General features: G+C 50.9%; 1 protein-coding gene across 5 annotated transcripts in view; it reads right to left on the bottom strand.

Annotated features, from left to right (window-relative positions):
- The window catches only part of LOC101939023 (acyl-CoA dehydrogenase family member 11-like), a 34279-nt gene that overhangs the window by 4593 nt on the left and 9295 nt on the right, over nt 1–20391 (bottom strand). For 2 of the 5 annotated variants that reach the window (XR_010592867.1, XM_005278806.5), the window contains exons 5-12: nt 20120–20262; nt 19827–19976; nt 19492–19586; nt 15920–16019; nt 10573–10713; nt 6368–6460; nt 5417–5524; nt 354–525 (exon numbers count right to left, since the gene is read on the bottom strand). Coding sequence is in view for 3 of the 5 variants with exons in the window: in XM_005278806.5 (XP_005278863.2) it covers nt 354–525; nt 5417–5524; nt 6368–6460; nt 10573–10713; nt 15920–16019; nt 19492–19586; nt 19827–19976; nt 20120–20262 (1002 nt within the window). In the remaining 2 variants the exon portion in view is untranslated. The remainder of the gene's footprint in view (nt 1–353; nt 526–5416; nt 5525–6367; nt 6461–10572; nt 10714–15919; nt 16020–19491; nt 19587–19826; nt 19977–20119; nt 20263–20391) is intronic. The other 3 variants (XR_010592868.1, XM_042856058.2, XM_005278807.5) reach the window with 2 other exon arrangements.

Below are 20391 nucleotides of genomic sequence, written 5' to 3'. Positions count from 1 at the left end.
TATCCAACTACAGAAGCAGTTTCTCCTCCCTTGGGTGTTCACACCTCAACTGCTAGCAGAGCACCTCACCCTCCCTGATTGAACTAACCTAGTTATCTCCATACTGATTTATACCTGCCTCTGGAGATTTCCATTACTTGCATCTGAAGAAGTGAGGTTCTTACCCACGAAAGCTTATGCTCCCAGTACTTCTGTTAGTCTTAACGGTGCCACAGGACCCTCTGTTGCTTTTTATTTGAAAACCAATCTCCTCCAGCTGAAGCCTACCCCAGGATCCCTGAAACTGAACATCCTAGGACAAATTCAGAGTCATTTTGGAGTCTCTGCAGTGGATTGTCAGTTCTCTCCATTACCTGTGTAGATCCTTGCCAGAGTGTAGGCAAAGTCTCTTGCTGCTAACTCCATCGCAACTGCCCCCTTTGAGCCAACTCTTTGAGTGAACTGGCCAAGCCTGTGGAGAGCATCCTGGAGTAGCTGCACAGAAGATTCCAGTTCTGAAATGCTGGAAGCCAGCTCCAGCTTCCCCTGCAAAGAAAGGAAAAGTTATCGAGTGCCTCCTGTAGGGAAACACAGCTGCTGAAATCCTAATGAAAGAGCTCAAACCACTGCAATTCTCACTGAGGCTGCCATGGGGAAGCTTATACCACACCAGCCAACATTGACAGAACGCTGCTCAGCTGCACTCAGGAGAAAATTGTTTGAAGGAAACTTGCAGCATTAACAACAAGGAGTCTGGTGGCACCTTAAAGACTAACAGATTTATTTGGGCATAAGCTTTCGTGAGTAAAAACCTCACTTCTTCGGATGTTGCATCTGAAGAAGTGAGGTTTTTACTCACGAAAGCTTATGCCCAAATAAATCTGTTAGTCTTTAAGGTGCCACCAGACTCCTTGTTGTTTTTGTAGATACAGACTAACACGGCTAGCCCCTGATACTTGCAGCATTAGTTTAACTGAAAAACACTGAGCTAGATCTAAGGTGTGGATACCAACTAGTGTACACACTACCCTGTAATTACATATCTGTATCAGGCAGAAATTATACATGCCCATCACCACTGTATCTGATCTGTCCTTCTACATCCAAATATTTCCACTTTCATGAAGATGTTAGAGCTGTGCTCAGAGCGTGGCTGCAGCTACTGCTCTCCTTGAGCTAACAGGCAGGTTTGAAGAATCCGTCCCTTACGAGTCACATATATGTGGGAAAGCCCAAAGCAGCCAGGCCTGTGCTCAACTCCCTGAGAATGGATGGCAGGGCTCTGGCTGTTCCAAGGGGCTTTGCTGCTCCTCTGATTAAGCTGCCATTTTCCCAGTGGCCTAGCTGTAGTGTGGAAAACATGACAGAAGGTCAGCGGTGAGACCTTAATACCACTCTACACTGGCTTCCTATTAATACTACAGCATGCACACTGCTGCCTTGGTGTGCGAGATCGAGTGTAGCCTTTAATCTGGGTTTCCCATGCTGCCACAGGGTGAGCTCTCAGAAGGGCTCTTGATTCACATAGCATGTATTTGTATCCAATATATAAATGTCCTTATGCATCACTACACCATATTACTGATGCTGAGTTTGGATCAGCATTTCCATGGTCAATGGGTTGAAAAACTTGCAGTGTGTGTGTGAAATCCTGGCCCCTTTGAAGTGTTTTGACATGGACCTCACTGAAGGCAGGGGTCTTGGCCCAAGCATCTGGGGCACTATGTTTTACAGAACTGTACATCTTTACCCCAGTAGTTCTGCAATTTGTGCTTTTCTGCTGAATTACAATATGACAGAAGGGTTACAATGGTTAATTTGCAAAGAGGAGCTGGTATTTTAGAGTAGCATTTTGTAGAAGGGTTTCAGAGGAGCAGCCGTGTTAGTCTGTATCCGCAAAAAGGACAGGAGTACTTGTGGCACCTTAGAGACTAACACATTTATTTGAGCATAAGCTTTCGTGGGCTACAGCCCACTTCTTCGGATGCATAGAATGGGACATATATTGAGGAGATTATATATATGTATATACACACACACATATACAGAGAGCATGAAAAGGTGGGAGTTGTCTTACCAACTCTAAGAGGAAAAAAACTTTTTGAAGTGATAATCAAGCTAGCCCAGTACAGACAGTTTGATAAGAAGTGTGAGAATACTTATATGGGGAGACAGATTCCATGTTTGTAATGGCTCAGCCATTCCTAGTCTCTCTATTCAAGCCTAAATTGATTGTATCTAGTTTGCATATCAATTCAAGCTCAGTAGTTTCTTGTTGGAGTCTGTTTTTGAAGCTTTTCTGTTGCAAAATTGCCACCCGCAGGTCTGTCATTGAATGACCAGACAGGTTAAAGTGTTCTCCTACTGGTTTTTGAATGTTATGATTCCTGATGTCAGATTTGTGTCCATTAATTCTTTTGCGTAGAGACTGTCATGTGATTTAATCTCTTATTTGCATATTATTTGTGAAACTGACACTTATTAGTAGCTGATCTCCTACTAAAAAGTAGTTTTGTGTATTTTTAGGCTTCCAATACTTGAGGTGATCATGCAGTTCCTACTCTTGTTACTGGAAAACACAGCCTGTTAGCTCAGTAGGAGTCAGCCTGTGAAAATTCAACACAATTTTGTATTCTATAAAACTTACTTGCACTACCACCTTCCTAAGTACAGGTTAGGTCTGTTGCCAAGATAAAGTCCAAAGGAACCTCCAAGCCCACAGCATACTAATGAGATGTTTTAAAAAGCCTTTTGCAAAAGTAACTTAGAGATTGATGCCAACAAATAGCATAGACTCCAAAGGCAGAAACACAGGCATAACAGGATGGGGCGAAGCCAAAGGTATATAGGTTTCTCAAAACACAGTAGATTCATATACCACACTACAGTAGAACCTCAGTATTACGAAAACCAGAGTTACGAACTGACTGGTCAACCACACACCGCATTTGGAACCGGAAGTACGCAACGAGGCAGCAGCAGTGACACAAAAAACACAGTACAGTTCTGTGTTAAATGTAAACTAAAAAATTAAGGGAAAGTTTAAAAAAAGATTTAACAAGGTAAGGAAACTTTCTGTGCTTGTTTCATTTAAATGAAGATGGTTAAAAGCAGCATTTTGCTTTTGCTTAGTAAAGTTTCAAAGCTGTCTAAGTCCATGTTCAGTTGTTAACTTTGGAAAGAACAACCATGACGAGGTGTCCATAACTCTGAGGTTCTACTGTAATGCCTTGGTACAACTGGCTGTGTAACAAACTGCTACTGCCTAAACCGGGGGTCAGCAACCTTCAGCACGCGGCCCATCCGGGTAATCAGCTGGCGGCTGAGAGACATTCGGTTTACCTTGACCGTTCGCAGGCACGGCCCCCTGCAGTTCCCAGTGGCTGCACTTTTGCCGTTCCTGGCCAATGGGAGCTGTGGGAATCGGTGGCCAGCACATCCCTTCCCGCAGCTCCCATTGGCCGAGAACGGCAAACCGTGGCCAATAGGAGCTGCTGGCGGCTGTGCCTGCGGACAGTAAACGTAAACTAAATGTCTGGCGGCCCACCGGCAGATACCCTGCTGGCCTGTGTGCGAAGGTCGCCGACTCCTGGCCCAAATTGTGTGTTTAAAGGGACCCAGGTACTGTAGATCCAAAATCTGATCCGCTTCAAAGCATGGTTCTGGGCAGAACAGCGACAGGTGTGTTCTGCAGCAAATCCTTTCATCTCTCTTTTTTTTTTTTTATTTTATTTTATTTTTTTTTACACACACACACACACACACACACACACACACACACACACACACACACGATTTTTTCTCCCCCCCAACTGCCAGCGGTGTAAATTCAACGTACAGGAAAATCAAACTGGGTTTTTTCCCCTTCCTCTGTTATAAGGAGAAAAAAAATTCTGGAATAAGAACTCAGCCAGCAGCTTCAGTGATCATGTCAAAGGCAGAAACAACTCCAGCTTGGCTTTCCTCCCTGTCTACCTACTCTAAGTCCATAAGAGTATAACTGACAGGAGGGCAGCATCAAGGGGGCCATTTTTACCATCACTTTTCTGACTGATGTAGTCAAACAGGGAATGACCTTTAGAATCTAGGTATTTCTGAATCCATCAGAAACTGTTTGAGCTGCCACTCTTTTTGGTTAGCCTCTCCTTACTGCAAACAACAAACAATACAGCCAGAACTGGACTTGTTTCTTATAATGGAGAATCATTTTCAAGGTTATGATATTTAAAAATAAGAGGGAGGACACCAAAAACAGGGGGCTTTGCTTGCAAATCATATTTACTTATTTACTTCAATAGGGCTGCGCAGATTTCACTGAGGGCACAAACTGGTCTGCAGAATCATTGTTGATGATGCATGAAAAGGCAGAACACTCGGCTTTATTTGTACATAGCCCAGGCTGAGTTTTGCACAGCTGACATTCAGAAAGAGCCTGTTTCATTTGTGAGCTGATCAAATTTGATATGAACTTGTTGGCATACAAGAATCCTGGAACCCCATACCACCATTTTTTAAATGTCACTTCTCAGAGTAGAAGTGGATTTTAAAATGCATCCAAAGTACTGTAGCAAAGCCATAGCCAATAAAACTGGCCCCACATATTGCTCCACACTCTGATGCCAGGGAGTGGTATGGCAGTGAGTGAAAACAGTGGGTAATATAAAAACCCAAAATAAATCCAATTTCTAGAGGCCAGGAGAGTTGGGGCACCGGCAGCTCAGAAGCAGGTCATGTTACACCCATATGTCAAAACAGGATTCTCGTCTAGAAGCCTAGTCTAAGCAATAGTGCTTGGTACCTGGCTGCAGAGAAGCCCGACTGTCTCCTGACTAGCCAGATCTGAGCTTGGAAGCCCCAAGTGGAATGAGCCTCGACAGGCCCAGCTGGCTGCAGCATGGAGAGATGCAATGAGACAGCCATTTCGCCATGCTTTGCTTGGTGTCACTCGAACCTACTGGAATAGTGTTAAACGAAATGCAAAGCTGGGTGGGCTTTTTAAGGGCTTCAGTCCACTCCAGAGAAAGTTTTGGGGCATTTTTCACATTGTTGAGGCTCTTCTGTGGGACAGCCATGCGGGCATGGGAATTGTTGACAGGAGAATTGGTTCAGTAAGTCAAACCTTTTTCACCACCTACAGCTCAAGGATGCAACAGATAAAGTAGTTCATGGTTGTTGAAACCAAGAGCCATAGCTGGAGAGCTGTCAAATCCCTCCGGGGTCTTCCCCTTCCCAAACCACAGCCATAAGAAAGGAACATGGGGTGCCAGGCAGCAGCAGCCTCAGCCCTGAGTGAGAGTGGGGGAAATGCCTGGTTGGATGCAATCAACTCAGCACTCTAAAGCAGTGGTGTTCCCAGCAGGTCTTGCAGTAGGAGCAAGAAGCCAGGTCCAGGGAGGTGGTACCTCTGGATGATCAATGTTGCCGTGAGTGAACACACCTGCACTCCAGAGCAGAATGCATCTAGAACCTGGCCTTGGCTTTTGGTGAGAGAGCGCAGCACGTCAAGTGAGAGGATATTTGTTGTTCCCTCCCAGATGGTCAGCACCTGTGAAGGAGGAGGGACAGGTTATTGGGATTTCTTACCAATGACAGGAACTCTCAGACTGGTCTCCTCCACACATCCCATAGTGACTGAAGGGTAGAGCTGCTAGGCGTAGAGTCAGGAGAGTGGATGAGCAAGGAGAAGTGGAACTGCTAAGTCAGAAAGAGCAGATGTACGCGGGGGGAGAGCCAGGACTTCACGGTGCTTGCAGAACACGAGGTTAAAGGCTGGGGAAAGAGGACGGGGTTAAAGGCTGGTGGCTAGGGCAGATGGAGTGCTGTGAAGAGCAGACGAGGCTGGGGTTGAATGGGGTACGGGAGGTTGGCATTGCAAAGCCCAAAGAGGAGACAAGGGCTGGAGAGGGAATGAACTGTGAAGGGAGGTGAGGAAGGCTTGTAGGGGAGATGAGAGGGGGGAGACCAAGTTTATGGGAGCAGCCCAGGGGAAGGTGTGAAGCAGGAGGGGTCGGTTCTCTAAGGAAAGAGTGAGTCCATATGAGGGCAAACAGGCAGAGGAAGTCAGTATGTGGCTGACAGCTCAATAGCGCCTCTGGGCAGGAGTCAATCATGAGTGACATGACGGGGAATGGCCCATCAAGACGAGAAGAACAATGACAGACTGGTCAGTTCTATCACAGTGTTAGAGCTCTGTGGTGATGTGGGGTCCAAGAGCAGGGCTGGCAAATGGGCAGAGGACAGCCATGACATTAGGCATGAGCGTACACATTTGGCAATCTGTCTTTGGCAGAGAGCCAGACTGCAGTGCAGCACTGCAAAGGGATGCCTGAGGGGCACCAAGCGAGGAGCTATGGAGAAGAACTGTCGTGCTTAGTTTGTGTTTTCTTACCTGGGCATCTCGCAGTGCAACTGGCAAGCCTGTGTCTTCCATGTAGCCCTGCCCTCCAAAACACTCCAGTCCCTCAGAAATAACAGCAATCGCCTGCAAAACACAGAGCGCAAGACTCCAGGATTTGAACTGGAAGATCCAAATTACCCAGATGGAGAAATGGCTCATGCTGTCCTCCATGCTAATTACTATGTTGCAGCCAAACAGTTTTGGGTGCTGATCCTGCAGGGAAAGGGTTAAGTGGGTTATGCTGACTCAGTGAGGCAGGTGACTCGTTACCCTACATGGACATAAAGGGATTTGGAGGGACTCTCTGGGGAGAGGATCTAGGGCAATGGTTCTCAATCAGGGGTTCATGTGTCCCTGGAGTGACACTGAGGTCATCTGGGGGGTACATCAACTCATCTAGATATTTGCTTAGTTTTACAACAGGCTACATAAAGAGCACTAGCAAAGTCAGTACAAACTAAAATTTCATAGTTACTTGTTTATACTGCTCTATATACTAGACACTGAAATGTAAGTACAATATTTATATTCCCATTGATTTTATAATTATATGGTAAAAATGAGAAAGTAAATTTTCAGTAACAGTGTGCTGTGCCACTTTTGTATTTTATGTCTGATTTTGTAAGTACTGTGTGTAGAGCAGGTTGGGAAACGCGCCTAGTCAAAGGGCCACTTGGTCAAAATCTTGAAGTTCAGCAGCTTAGAGTGTCAACTGTGAGAGGCCAGCAAGTTGCCCTGAGAAGCAGACAGTAATCCCCATGCTCCATTGATAAATAATGCAAAAAAATAGTGCCTGGAAGTAAAGCAATTTGTTTCAAGACAAACACATTACCTCCCTCCCTGGATAAGTGGATCCATTCAAACTTCTGCACACATTTAGAGAGAGAGAAACAGCAGGGGAGACTTCTATAGAGTTAAGGTTGAAACTGAACTTCTACACAAACCCAAGCCCCTTTTTCAATTGCTCATAACTGTAGGAAACAAATTCCTTTGGGGAGTGAATTGTCTTTGCTTGGTCTCTGCCCAAAGGAGAATTCTCTTTTTTAATTTAGCAAAATATTTTCAGCCAAGTGCATAGGCATGCACAGCACATTTCATTAGGGTGTGCACCCAGGGAGTCCCACCCAAGCCCCACCCCCATCCCGATCCACACCCTCCTACTTCCTGTCCCCTGACTGCCCCCCTCAGAACCCCAACCCCCACTGCTCCTTGTCCCCTCACGGGACCCTATCCAAGCCTCCATGCTCCTTGTCTCCTGACTGCCCTCTCCTGAGACCCCCCCCCCCCACACTGTAACTGCCTCCCTAGGATCCTATCCCCTACCTGTCCCCTGACTGCCACGACCCTGATCCACACCCCCACCCCGAGACAGACCCCCGGGACTCCCACGCCTATCCAACCACTCCCTGCCTCCTGACAGGATCCCCAGAACTCCCAACCCATTCAACCACCCTGCTCCTTGTCCCCTGCCCGCCCCCTCCAGAGACCCCCCCCTGCTCCCAATCACCCCCCAGGACCCCACCAACTATCCCCACCAACTGTCCCCTGACAGCCCTGACCCCTAGCCACACCCCTGCCCCTGACAGGCCCTCTGGGACTTCCACACCCTATCCAACACCCCCATTCCCCATCCCCGACTGCTACCGAGACCGTCAGGCCCATATCCAACCCACCGTGACCCGGCCCAGCCCCCTTACCATGCCACCGCTCAGAATAGAGTCCCCACCAAATCCCACCCCCTGGACATCCCCTTGACCAATGACGTGATGGCACTTACGGGGCAGGCACTGAGAGCACCAACCAAGCTGGAGTGCAATGGTGAAAGAGTGCTATGACTGAGGTAAGTCAAAGGTCACGTGTAGCGCTGGGGAGGCAGCGATTGGCTGGGCGGGCCCGGGTGGGGGAGTAAGGGGGGTCTTGGTAGCAGCATGGGGTTCACTGTGTGACACAATTACAACAACTTTGTGCAGCTGCTGGGGAAGTTTGTACAGGCAATAAATACACCCTGCGCAGGCAGGGGGGACCCTGTCACCCCGACTCATAAGTGCTGACTTTTGGTTTTGCCGGTGGGTGCCCCATCCTGGCTTCACCCCCTTATCCAAGGCTCCACCCCCAGTCCACCTCTTCCTACCCCATCCCCCTAGAAAACCTCCTTCTTGCAAACTCCCTCCCCTAAATGCCTCCCACCAGCTGCTCACTCCTTTCTGCCCCTCCTGCCTTAAGGGTGAGATGTGGGTGCTGGAGGATTACTCTGCCAGTTTTAAGGGGAGGCTATTTTCAACATTTATACACTTTCATCCTAGTTATTGAAAGCGTGTCTACCATTGGTATCTCCCCTTCCTGATGTTTCCCAGTTCTTGTTCTCCATCTGTGTCCCTTTTCCCATCTCTCTCTGCTCCCCACTTCCTGGTAGCTCTGTTTAGCAGCAGCTCCCACCCACGCACTCAAAGCAGCTCTGTCTCCCCCGAAACCCACTCCCTGCAGCCAGCCTAGAAACTACACGCTCTGACACAGAGAGAAATTTAATTCAACAGCCCAGCATAGAAGTGGCCCATTCATTCATCCTGCTGTGTGGCTGCTGTGTTGTTGCTCCAGCTGTTCCCAATCCCAGGGCTGCAGCCCACCCCACTTTGACTCCTTCACACACTCTACAACTTTTGTGGGAGGGGAGCCCCTGGTGGGACCATGGCCAAAGGCAGGGGAGTGGGGGCCAGTTGCTTACTCCACCAGGCTGCAGCAGCTCAGCACCCTGAAACAAGAGGAGCTCAGGTGTCCCAAGGTGAAGCAGGGCAGCATCTCCTGACCTGAAGTGATAGAGGGGGATGGATGCAAGGGAACGAATTCCCCAGGAGCTGGAGGGTGGAGGTGGATCCAGGGGAAGAGAATCAATCCTTCCTTACACTGGGAGGAGGGGATGCTGATTGGCAGGGGAGGGGATAAATTGCCTCTTGGAGGAAAAGCCCCTCAGGCAGGCTTGATCTGGGCATGGAGGAGGGGGAGATAGCTTTGAGCTGGGCAAGCATTACTTTCCCAGGCATAAGGGAACCACAGGGGCTGGAAGCTCCCAGAGCCTACATAGGAGGGGGCTGGACAGCATCCAGGCTTGGGGAGGCTGCTCATTTGCAACTGGGCCTGGAGTGAAGCCCCTCTGGACAGGTAAAGAAGGGGAAGGGGGGCAAGCTGCAGGCCCCAGCCCAATTTCACTCAAAAGACACAAGGAAGAACTTTTCTTAAAGGAGCTATGTCCTTTGGTTTGCCCCCCTGCCCAGCACTAAGGGAGTCTGGAGCTGGTTTCTCCTGACTGAAGGGGGAACACAGGTCCTGGGGGAAACACTAGGGTGGGCTGAGACTGGCTGGCTCAGTCCTTGAGAAAGCCCCTGGCCCGTACACCCCCCACAGTCCCCTGGAGCCAACCCAGAAGCTGCCTGCCCATCTCCCCCCAGCCAAGAGGCTGCCCACCCCTCTGCAGCTAGCCCAGAAGCTTCTGTACCCTGGCTGCTGGTCCCCCGTACCCCAGCTTCCTCTACCCTGAAAATCAGAAAGACTCACTCACCTCTGCCTGCAATCTCCAAGCTGCAGTAGGGGTAGGGGAAACAGCTGATAGGTCCGACTTCACACCAAACAGCTGATTGGCTGCAGCCAGCCAAAGGGGTAATGAGGGCTGCTGCAGCATGCTAAATAGCTGATTAGCAGTTGCCAACAGCTGATCTCCCTGCAGCCTTCTATTTGTCCTCCTCCCCGCCCCAAGCCTCCAGCGGGGGAGGGGGAGGAGCAGCCTTCCCAGACCGAGCTCAGGCATGATTAGGGTGTGCCTGGGCACACCCCGTGCGCATGCCTATGGCCAAGTGTACATGCACTTTAAAAAACCCACACCACTGTTCCATCTGTTCTGATCAGACATGTGCCTCATTCACCAATCACTGATCGGAACACACCTCTCCCGTGCCCTATAGCTGACCTCCACTCCTCACAATGCAGAGCAATTAATTAACCCACCTGCCCTAACTGGCAGCAGTCATTCCATTGTTCTGCTAGCCTTGCAGGAGCAGGTTTTCCTCTTTCTACCCCAAGCCCTGGACACTGTATTGCTGCTGCAATTTGTATTCTCCCTGTAATTCATTCTTCCGTCCAGCTCAAGGTCAGTGACATGCGGCACAGAGCCCATCCCAGGCTGATCGAATGTGGCCACCCAATACCTGTTTCCCAGTGTAGAGCTTAGCAACTGGCGTCAGCAGCCTGAGAAGATGCAGGTCCTGCTCACTGGCCATCTTGGTCTCCTCTAATCCCAGCAGCCTGGCTATCTCCATGAGCATGAGAAAGGCCCCTCGAGTTTCCACCTGCAGGGAAAGAAGAAGCAGGGAGCGTTCACGTGCAATCCCTATGGGCACAGGCATGCATCAGCCACATCTGACCTTGTACTTGGAGAATTACCTTGAATCACGACCAAGCCCCTGCCAAAGCTGCAGAGGCAAAGGCTGCTCTGCCCAGGTATTGCAGACCAGGTGTGGGGTCCTCGCTCCCTTGGTAGTTCTGTAACCATGGTCCAGTATTAGGAGTGGGACAGTGCCACTTTTTTAGGCTCCATCAGACACCAGATCAATACTCCTTCCAGGCACCTGATACAATTTTCAGCTATACCACGACATCACAAGTCCACATCCTTCCACAGTGATGCACAGGACACAAGATGACATCCTTCCAAAGATGGAAGGATGGCATGGATTGCACCCTCAGCAAGTTTGCAGATGACACTAAACTGGGAGGAGTGGTAGGGATAGGATACAGAGGGACCTAGATAAATTAGAGGTTTGGGCCAAAATAAATCTGATGAGGTTCAACAAGGACAAGTGCAGAGTCCTGCACTTAGGATGGAAGAATCCCCTGCACTGATACAGACTAGGGTTAGTGGCTAGGCAGCAGTTCTGCAGAAAAGGACCTAGGGGTTACAGTGGACAAGAAGCTGGATATGAGTCAACAGTGTGCCCTTGTTGCCAAGAAGGCTAACAGCAATTTGGGCTGTATAAGTAGGAGCATTGCCAGCAGATCGAGGGACGTGATCATTCCCCTCTATTCGGCATTGGTGAGGCCTCATCTGGAGTACTGTGTCCAGTTTTGGGCCCCACACTACAACAAGGATGTGGAAAAATTGGAAAGAGTCCAGTGGAGGGCAACACAAATGATTAGGGGGCTGGAGCACATGACTTATGAGGAGAGGCTGAGGGAACTGGGATTGTTCAGTCTGTAGAAGAGAAAAATGAGGGGGGATTTGATAGCTGCATTCAACTACCTGAAAGGGGGGTCCAAAGAGGATAGATCTAGACCAGGGGTCTCCAACACAGGGCCCCCAAAATTGCTTTGCCCCAGGCCCCCTGAATCCTCTGGGCAGCCCTGCTATGTCCAGTTTTGGGCCTCCTGCACCCTGACCCCCTGCCACACCCCACACTCCTCTTGCACCCCATCCCACTGCCCTGAGCCCCCTGCCGCACCCTGCACCCTTGCTGTACCCCTCACCCCTCCTGCACCCCACACTCCAACTCCCTGCCCTGAGCCCCCACCACACCCCACACCAGAGTTGGGGTGGGAATTTTGGGGAAGGGGTTGGAATGGGGGCAGGGCAGGGGCGGGGCTTCATGGAAGGGGTGGAGTGGGTGCAGGGCTGAGGGCAGCAGCAGGGGAGGTATCAGTAATGCGGCTCTCGGGCCAATGTACTAGTCCTCATGATCATTTGAGTTTGAGACCCCTGATCTAGACTGTTCTCAGTGGTATCAGATGACAGAACAAGGAATAATGGTCTCAAGTTGCAGTGGGGGAGGTTCAGGTTGGATATTAGAAAAAACTTTTTCACTAGGAGGGTGGTGAAGCACTGGAATGGGTTACCTAGGGAGGTGGTGGAATTTCCTTCCTAAGAGGTTTTTAAGGTCAGGCTTGACAAAGCCCTGGCTGGGATGATTTAGTTGGGATTGGTCCTGCTTTGAGCAGGGGGTTGGACTAGATGAACTCCCGAGGTCCCTTCCAACCCTGATATTCTATGATCTGCAGAGAGGCAGGAGCACTGCAGGTGCAACCACTTGTCAGGACCTGCAAAAACTCGGGCTGATTGCTTGATAAGTGGCTCATTTCCCTGGCAACATGATATTAAGCTTTTCTGCATGCATCTGTTCTGATGTGCTCTGCAGAGGCCATTTAGACCAGCTGGCCATATCACTGTTCTGAGGACAGACTCAGAGATGCTAGAACATCAACTTCTATGTTTGATAGTAATAGCTTGGAGATACAGCTATCTCTCCCCCACCACCATCACCCTGAAAAAGGATTCTTATATATTAGGTGGGGATGAAAGAGGAACTTGTCCTACCATGGGGCCAAGCATTTGCATGATGTTACATTGCTCAGAGCAAGAAGGAAACGGAAGGTTTGATTGGGTTTGGGGAAGTGAGCAGGGCCCTTTGTATTTTAGATCCCTTTTTGGACAATAAGTTTCTGCAGGTTGTTTTTTGGTGATTTACCATAACAAACAATATTTTCTTCTCTGATCTCTGTAAAGCAGAGAAGGACCAAACTGCTAATCCAGACCAAGGTTTGAAACCCCTTCCACAGCCCAGCTGGTTCATCAGAGCCAGAGTGCAGGTTCACAGATGGGCAGGATCCCCTGGGAGAATAACATGAAGGGCAAAGGGGTCCAGGAGAACTGGCTGTATTTTAAAGAATCCTTATTGCGGTTGCAGGAACAAACCATCCCGATGCGTAGAAAGAATAGTAAATATGGCAGGCGACCAGCTTGGCTAAACAGTGAAATCCTTCCTGACCTTAAACGCAAAAAAGAAGCTTACAGGAAGTGGAAGAGTGGACAAATGACCAGGGAGGAGTATAAAAATATTGCTGAGGCATGCAGGAGTGAAATCAGGAAGGCCAACTCACACTTGGAGTTGCAGCTAGCAAGAGATGTTAAGAGTAACAAGAAGGGTTTCTTCAGGTATGTTAGCAACAAGAAGAAAGTCAAGGAAAGTGTGGGCCTCTTACTGAATGAGGGAGGCAACCTAGTGACCGAGGATGTGGAAAAAGCTAACGTACTCAATGCTTTTTTTGCCTGTGTCTTCACAAACAAGGTCAGCTCCCAGACTGCTGCACTGGGCAGCACAATATGGGGAGGAGGTGACCAGCCCTCTGTGGAGAAAGAAGTGGTTCGGGACTATTTAGAAAAACTGGACGTGCACAAGTCCATGGGGCCGGATGTGCTGCATCTGAGGGTGCTAAAGGAGTTGGCGGATGAGATTGCAGAGCCATTAGCCATTATTTTTGAAAACTCATGGCGATCGGGGGAGGTCCTGGATGACTGGAAAAAGGCTAATGTAGTGCCCATCTTTAAAAAAGGGAAGGAGGAGGATCTGGGGAACTACAAGCCAGTCAGCCTCACTTCAGTCCCTGGAAAAATCATGGAGCAGGTCCTCAAGGAATCAATTATGAAACATTTAGAGGAGAGGAAAGTGATCAGCAACAGTCAGCATGGATTCACCAAGGGCAAGTCACGCCTGACTAACCTAATTGCCTTCTATAATGAGATAACTGGCTCTGTGGATGAGGATGTGTTATTCCTTGACTTTAGCAAAGCTTTTGATACAGTCTCCCCCACAGTATTATTGCCGCCAAGTTAAAGAAGTATGGGCTGGATGAATGGACTGTAAGGTGGATAGAAAGCTGGCTAGATCGTCGGGCTCAACGGGTAGTGATCAATGGCTCCATGTCTAGTTGGCAGCTGGTTTCAAGTGGAGTGCCCCAAGGGTCGGTCCTGGGGCCGGTTTTGTTTAGTATATTTATTAATGATCTGGAGGATGGTGTGGACTGCACTCTCAGCAAGTTTCCAGATGACACTAAACTAGGAGGCGTGGTAGATACACTAGAGGGTAGGGATCGGATACAGAGGGACCTAGACAAATTAGAGGATTGGGCCCAAAAAAACCTGATGAGGTTCAACAAGGACAAGTGCAGAGTCCTGCACTTAGGACGGAAGAATCCCATGCACTGCTACAGACTAGGGACCGAATGGCTAGGTAGCAGTTCTGCAGAAAAGGACCTAGGGGTCACAGTGGACGAGAAGCTGGATATGAGTCAACAGTGTGCTCTTGTTGCCAAGAAGGCTAACAGTATTTTGGGCTGTATAAGTAGGGGCATTGCCAGCAGATCGAGGAACGTGATCGTTCCCCTTTATTCGACATTGGTGAGGCCTCATCTGGAGTACTGTGTCCAGTTTTGGGCCCCACACTGCAAGAAGGATGTGGAAAAATTGGAAAGAGTCCAGTGGAGGGCAACAAAAATGATTAGGGGTCTGGAGCACATGACTTATGAGGAGAGGCGGAGGGAACTGGGATTGTTTAGTCTGCAGAAGAGAAGAATGAGGGGGGATTTGATAGCAGCCTTCAACTACCTGAAGGGGGGTTCCAAAAGAGGATGGAGCTCGGCTGTTCTCAGTAGTGGCAGATGACAGAACAAGGAGCAATGATCTCAAGTTGCAGTGGGGGAGGTCTAGGTTGGATATTAGGAAACACTATTTCACTAGGAGGGTGGTGAAGCACTGGAATGCATTACCTAGGGAGGTGGTGGAGTCTCCTTCCTTGGAGGTTTTTAAGGCCCGGCTTGACAAAGCCCTGGCTGGGATGATTTAGTTGGGAATTGGTCCGGCTTTGAGCAGGGGGTTGGACTAGATGACCTCCTGAGGTCCCTTCCAACCCTGATATTCTATGATTCTATGATTCACACCCAGCTCGCTTCTATAGTCCTCAGTCCTGTTTGTCTGTATATTGTTATTATTTATTTGTATTACAGCAGGCCTAGAGCGCCTGAGCAGGATCAGGGCCCCACTGTGCCAGGTGCTGCACAGATAGAGTGGGAGGCACCCACTGCTCTGAAGTGCTTACAGTCCCCATAGAATTTAAATAATAGAGGACCATGTACTGCACCAGGGATTCCACAAATCATTCAGGGACCATTTTGGACATGGGTGAAACCCACTCGGGTGCTCTGTCCACCTCTACTGGTGCCTGGGTCTCCTGTCAAAGTTAATGAGCCTGCTATGGCCTGGGCTAATGGAGCTGGGTCTTTTAGCTCAGGCCTCTGAGGCTCATGCTTTGAGATCCAGCGGTCCCAGGCTCAATTACATGCCCAAGGGCAAGGTATAACATGCGCTTAGGTTACATGGGCATCCATGTACTTCTATGAGGAATAGCTCTGCCCCTGTCTGCTGTTTGAGCAAATCCAGGCTCCTGCAGAGTGGCTGAATCCCTGCTCAGCTCAGCTCAAATCCTGCTGGAGTACGTGTCACATCCCTGTCTAATGTGCCATGGATCGATACTAGCCAGTTCTGGCAGCCTTGTGCCTAAAGCAGGGTTGAGAGTGTCAGTAACAAAACTCCACAGAGCTCTGACCAGTCTGGTTATGAACAACAGTGGCAGGTGGCCTCGCTGATTAACAGCTCCCTGCAGCAGTGGTGAATCTTTGCCTTGCGGTCTGAGTGAGCGAGCGAGCCAGTTGAGTGTGAGGAAGCCTTACCTCCAGCCGGGCCATGGTTTGCATGTGCAAGGGATGGTCCTTGATGAGCTTCCCAAAGACGACACGCTTGCTGGCATACTCTCTGGCCAGGTTAATCATCCTAGGGACGAAAGGGCAGTCAGGCATGGATAGGGTGACCAGATCAGAGATATAAAATATCGGGACGCAGTGGGTCCGGGCGGGGGCAGCGCGGAGCGGGCAGGGGCCGGGTGGGCGGCACGGGCCGAATCCTTGCTGCTGCCAGGGAGCCCCGCGCCTCTCCCTCCCGCTCGCGGCTGCGGCTCCTTCCCGGTGGGAGGCGCCTCCCGCTGCCCAAGGCCCACCCTGGGCATATGTGGCGTGCGTCCCCCATGCCTAGTCTCCCTCCCGCCAGGAAGGAGCCACTGGAGCGCAGCTGAATGGGAGAGGCGCGGGACGTGCACCGCATGTGCCCAGGGTCGGCCAGGGGGCGGGAGGCGCGTCCCACCGGGAAGGAGCTGAAGCCGTGAGCACGAGGGAGAGGCACGGGGCTCACCGGCAGCAGCGGGGATTTGGCCCCACCCCTGCTCTGTGCTGCCCTGCGGGCTGCAGGACTGGAGCAGCCTCCGCGCTGCTCTCCCGGGCCCTGGTGTGCAGCGGCCCGGGGGCTGGGCAGGAGCCCTCTGGTGCGGCGGGGGGCTCAGAGCTGAGCCCCTCCCCCCCCGGTCTCCCTCCCTTTGCCCGCCTGCCCAGTGCCAGGGTGCCGGAGCTGACTCACCAGCTCCAGGATCCAGGCACCGCCACCACCCCTCTCCCTCCCGGCTTGCGCCGCCATGCAGCTGCAAGCCTGGGAGGCAGGAGGAATGCTGCGTGGTTGGGGAAGAGGTGGGGCCAGGGCGGGGATTTGGGGAGGGAGTCAATGGGGGACGGAGGGGGCGGAGCAAGGGGGGGGGCGAGAGTCCCTCTGGAAGGGCAAAAATTTTTATTTGTCCAGTGTCCTGACCAAACATTGTTCAGGACACGGGACAAAGAAGCAAATATCGGGACAGTCCCGATAAAATCGGGACGTCTGGTCACCCTAGGCATGGAGGGTTAGTGGCTGCAGCTTTTACATTCCCATATATATTAAACCCATTTCCTAACTTCCCCTTTGAGCCATTCACAGCTTGGGGATGCAGAATAACCCTGCCATGGCAGATGGAAGTGATACTGTATAGTCAGCCTAGGAGACAGCTAACCCGCAGCAGTGCTTACTTTTCCCCATCACCCCAGCAAACCTCTTCCTGCTCACTCGCCTGTTGTCAAGTGCTGAAGGCTGGAATGCTGTTGCCTTGGTAATACTGTTTAGGTTGCTCAATGCATCTGTCCTTGGACTAGCAGCTCATGCAGCCTGCTAATTTAACAGACCTCGATGTTACTTATAAAGAGAGCGCACAGGCACAGGGTGACAAAGGCACTCGGCCTGGTGTATTGCCCTCAAGTTGCAGTCCTAGCGCCCTGGCTCCATGGTTACAGGTATGCTAACACCAGTGCCTGTGGCAAGGAGTGGCTCAGTCAGCAGCAAGAGTCTCTCCTGTCCCCTAGGCCATACAAAGGGTTAAGGCAAGGGACCCTGACATTTATAGCCTGAGACAAACAACTTACCTACCACCCTGCCAGTTTCTTGACACGTTTGTTACCTCCCCTTGTGCCTGATATCTCAGACACAACATCCCTATTCATTGTTCTGTTAAACCATCTGCTCTTGTACAAGATTGGGATGTATCCGTACTAGCCTTCTGAAAGGTATTTGCATAAATATTTAGTGTGTTATTCTTTTGCCAAGGCCAGGCCTACAGCCTTTGGTTCAGGCCTCAAATCTGGCACCAGGCCCAGTGCTCCAGGCTCTCTATTACACCACCTAGCTCCCGGTTGTTCTTAGTAATCATGCTTAGGATGGTAGTGCCAAAGGCCCAACTAAGAAGGGGGGCTCCTTGTGCTAGGCACTGTACTGAGTAGTGGACAGTCCCTGCCCCGAACAGCATCAATTCTCAGCAGATCAGACAGATGCGGGCTGGGAGGAGGCAGAACATGCCAGTCGAATGAGCCGTGCACTAGCAGCACATGGCATGTCAGTGCCGTGAAAGAGAGGGGGCAGGGGAGAGGAGAATAAGAGGCAGGCATGGAGTGCCGCTAAAGGGAAGAGCAGGTGAGGGAGGGGAAGGGGAGGGTTGGAGCAAACAACTAATCAGCACAGAGCAGAGAAAGTCACCGAAGGTCCTACAGAGTTAGCTGGAATGGCCAGAGGTGCCTGCCTTGGTGGCTTCTGCCCATGCCCACTGGAGTCTCTGGCTGGCTGTCTTCTCCCCAAGGCCGTATGGCAGGGATGGGGAGAGGCAGCGCCTGGGTCCTAGCACAAAGTCTCTCTGGAGGATGTTTCTGGCCCCCAGTCCAGCCCCAGTAGATGCTTTGAGAGGTCTAACATGGCTCTGGCGTGTCAGTCTCAATGCCAGCTCAGCCAAGAATTGCTCAGGTGATGCTGGCCTGATCCTCAATGAGAACAAGTGTCAGTGATTAGTTCTAGGTAGGCCAAGGGCTTGAGTCCAGCTTCTGCTGCGACCATACCTCAGGTCCCTGGGAAGTTTGTCATGCTCTTTCCCTCCACACCTGCTAGTTCACATCTTCCCACCACCTCCTGAGCTCCTACCCTGAGTGGATGCTGACATGCCTACCCAATCCCACCAGGAGGGACAGGAGTGACAAACCCTTCTCTTGCACTCCCTGGCTGTCCCAGCAACACCAGTAGGAGAAACAGCCAGTCCCTGAGCCACTGCTGGCTCCCCACACCTTCATGCACACGCCACATTCATCCCTGGTGCTCCTGCACTCCTCCCTTCCCAACCTCACCCCTGACTCGGGGGAGGTGACAGCGGTGTCTTCTCTCCACCGCTCCCCAGCAGTGGGGACATGAGTGGAACCTCCACTATCCCCCCATTTGGATCCAGCTGGGCTCCCACGTATTCATAGGTGGCTGGTGCCCTGTTGTGCCGGATGCTTGTCCATCTCTGACTGGGGCCCTGGGGCGCTGCTATAACACCAGCAGCAGCCAGTGTGGCTCAGGATCTAGCTTGGGCTGCCACATGTCCCGCTGACAGCAGAGCACTTGGGAGCCCTCCCCGGGTGGAAAGTCAATGGAGCTTTGTCAATTTACATTTCTTCACCTGGAGAGCTATTGATGGGAACAACGTAAATTTGGGGGCATTCTTTGCGACTCTTAAGACAGGAGGTTGCCCAGCAAGTGTGGCCTCTTGCATAGGCTCTGCTGCACATTATTATCTGCCCTGCTGTACTGCCTAGGACCCCCCTCTGGTAGGCACTTACAAACACAGAGCTAAGAGGCGGACCCTGCCCCAAGCAGCTCACAAGCTGAGCCAACATTAGGAAATCCTACTTGAAACAAAAACAGCAAATAGGAAGTTTGAAAGCCAGGATGTTGTGAGATAGAAACAACCTTCTCCTCCCACTTCCCTGCATCACTTAGCTCCCAGACACGGCCCCACCACAGCACGCAAAGCTGAGCCCCTTTGTCCGCCTGGCTGCTCCCCAAGGGGCATGGAGATCCATGTGGGCTTCACCTCCTCATGCCAGCCACTGCAGAGATGACATTGTGGATCCTAGTTATGGTCAACATGTTGGCAATGGAGGCCACACCCCGACCCTCTGCAGAGATCTGAAAGCATCAAGGAACAAAGGCTAGAATAAATCCCCCCAGGAATCTCTTTGGAAGCGGAGTGTGTCAATGGGCTGGTGGAAATGGACTCTTCCCTCCATCTCAATCTGCCTCAGTCACCTGAAAAATCTGACTTTTTGCCTTGAAACCCCCACCCCCGTGTCACCGTGTGTGTCTGCCAGCCCAGCCCATTGAGTAGGGGAGAGCCGCCTGATCTCTCCACTGCTGCCCCTTGCATACCCGATGTGCCTTGGATCCATCCAGCAGCAGCTCAGCTGTCGGCACCTGCCTTGTCCCCAGCTTCTCCTTCAGCCTTTGCACCTCAATGCCATTCAGCTTCCCCTCCTTATCTCGCACCTCCAAGAAGAACAGGGACAGGCCTCTGGAGCCCTATGTAGAAGGACATGTGAGAGATCCCTTCACTGCAGGGAGTTCTACATAGGCTGAATGAGGAGTATTTGGCTGTGATGAAGAATGGAAGGGGAGGAAAACAATTTCTCTGCCACCTTCCTGGGCTCCACTGGGAAACTCACCTGTTCTACACGTCCCTGAGTATCCATGATCCTTGCCAGGGTCAGCGTCATGTCTGAATCAGTGGCTGATGTAAACCATTTAAAGCCGTAGAGGCAATATGTGCCATCTGGCTGCTCTCTGGCCACTGCCTCTGTGCCACTAGCTGCAAGAAAAGAGCACAAGATCTTGACTTTAGGGGAAGCATCTGTGACAGGCAATTCTGGCTTGTGGCTTAAGCAGCACCTCTTTGCTCTGCTCTGTCAAGATGAAACACGGATCAGCAACTAATCCT

This window comes from Chrysemys picta, chromosome 15 (genome assembly GCF_011386835.1).
Source record: "Chrysemys picta bellii isolate R12L10 chromosome 15, ASM1138683v2, whole genome shotgun sequence".
Lineage (NCBI taxonomy): Eukaryota > Metazoa > Chordata > Testudines > Emydidae > Chrysemys > Chrysemys picta.
This window is presented reverse-complemented; position numbering and strand designations above follow the sequence as displayed.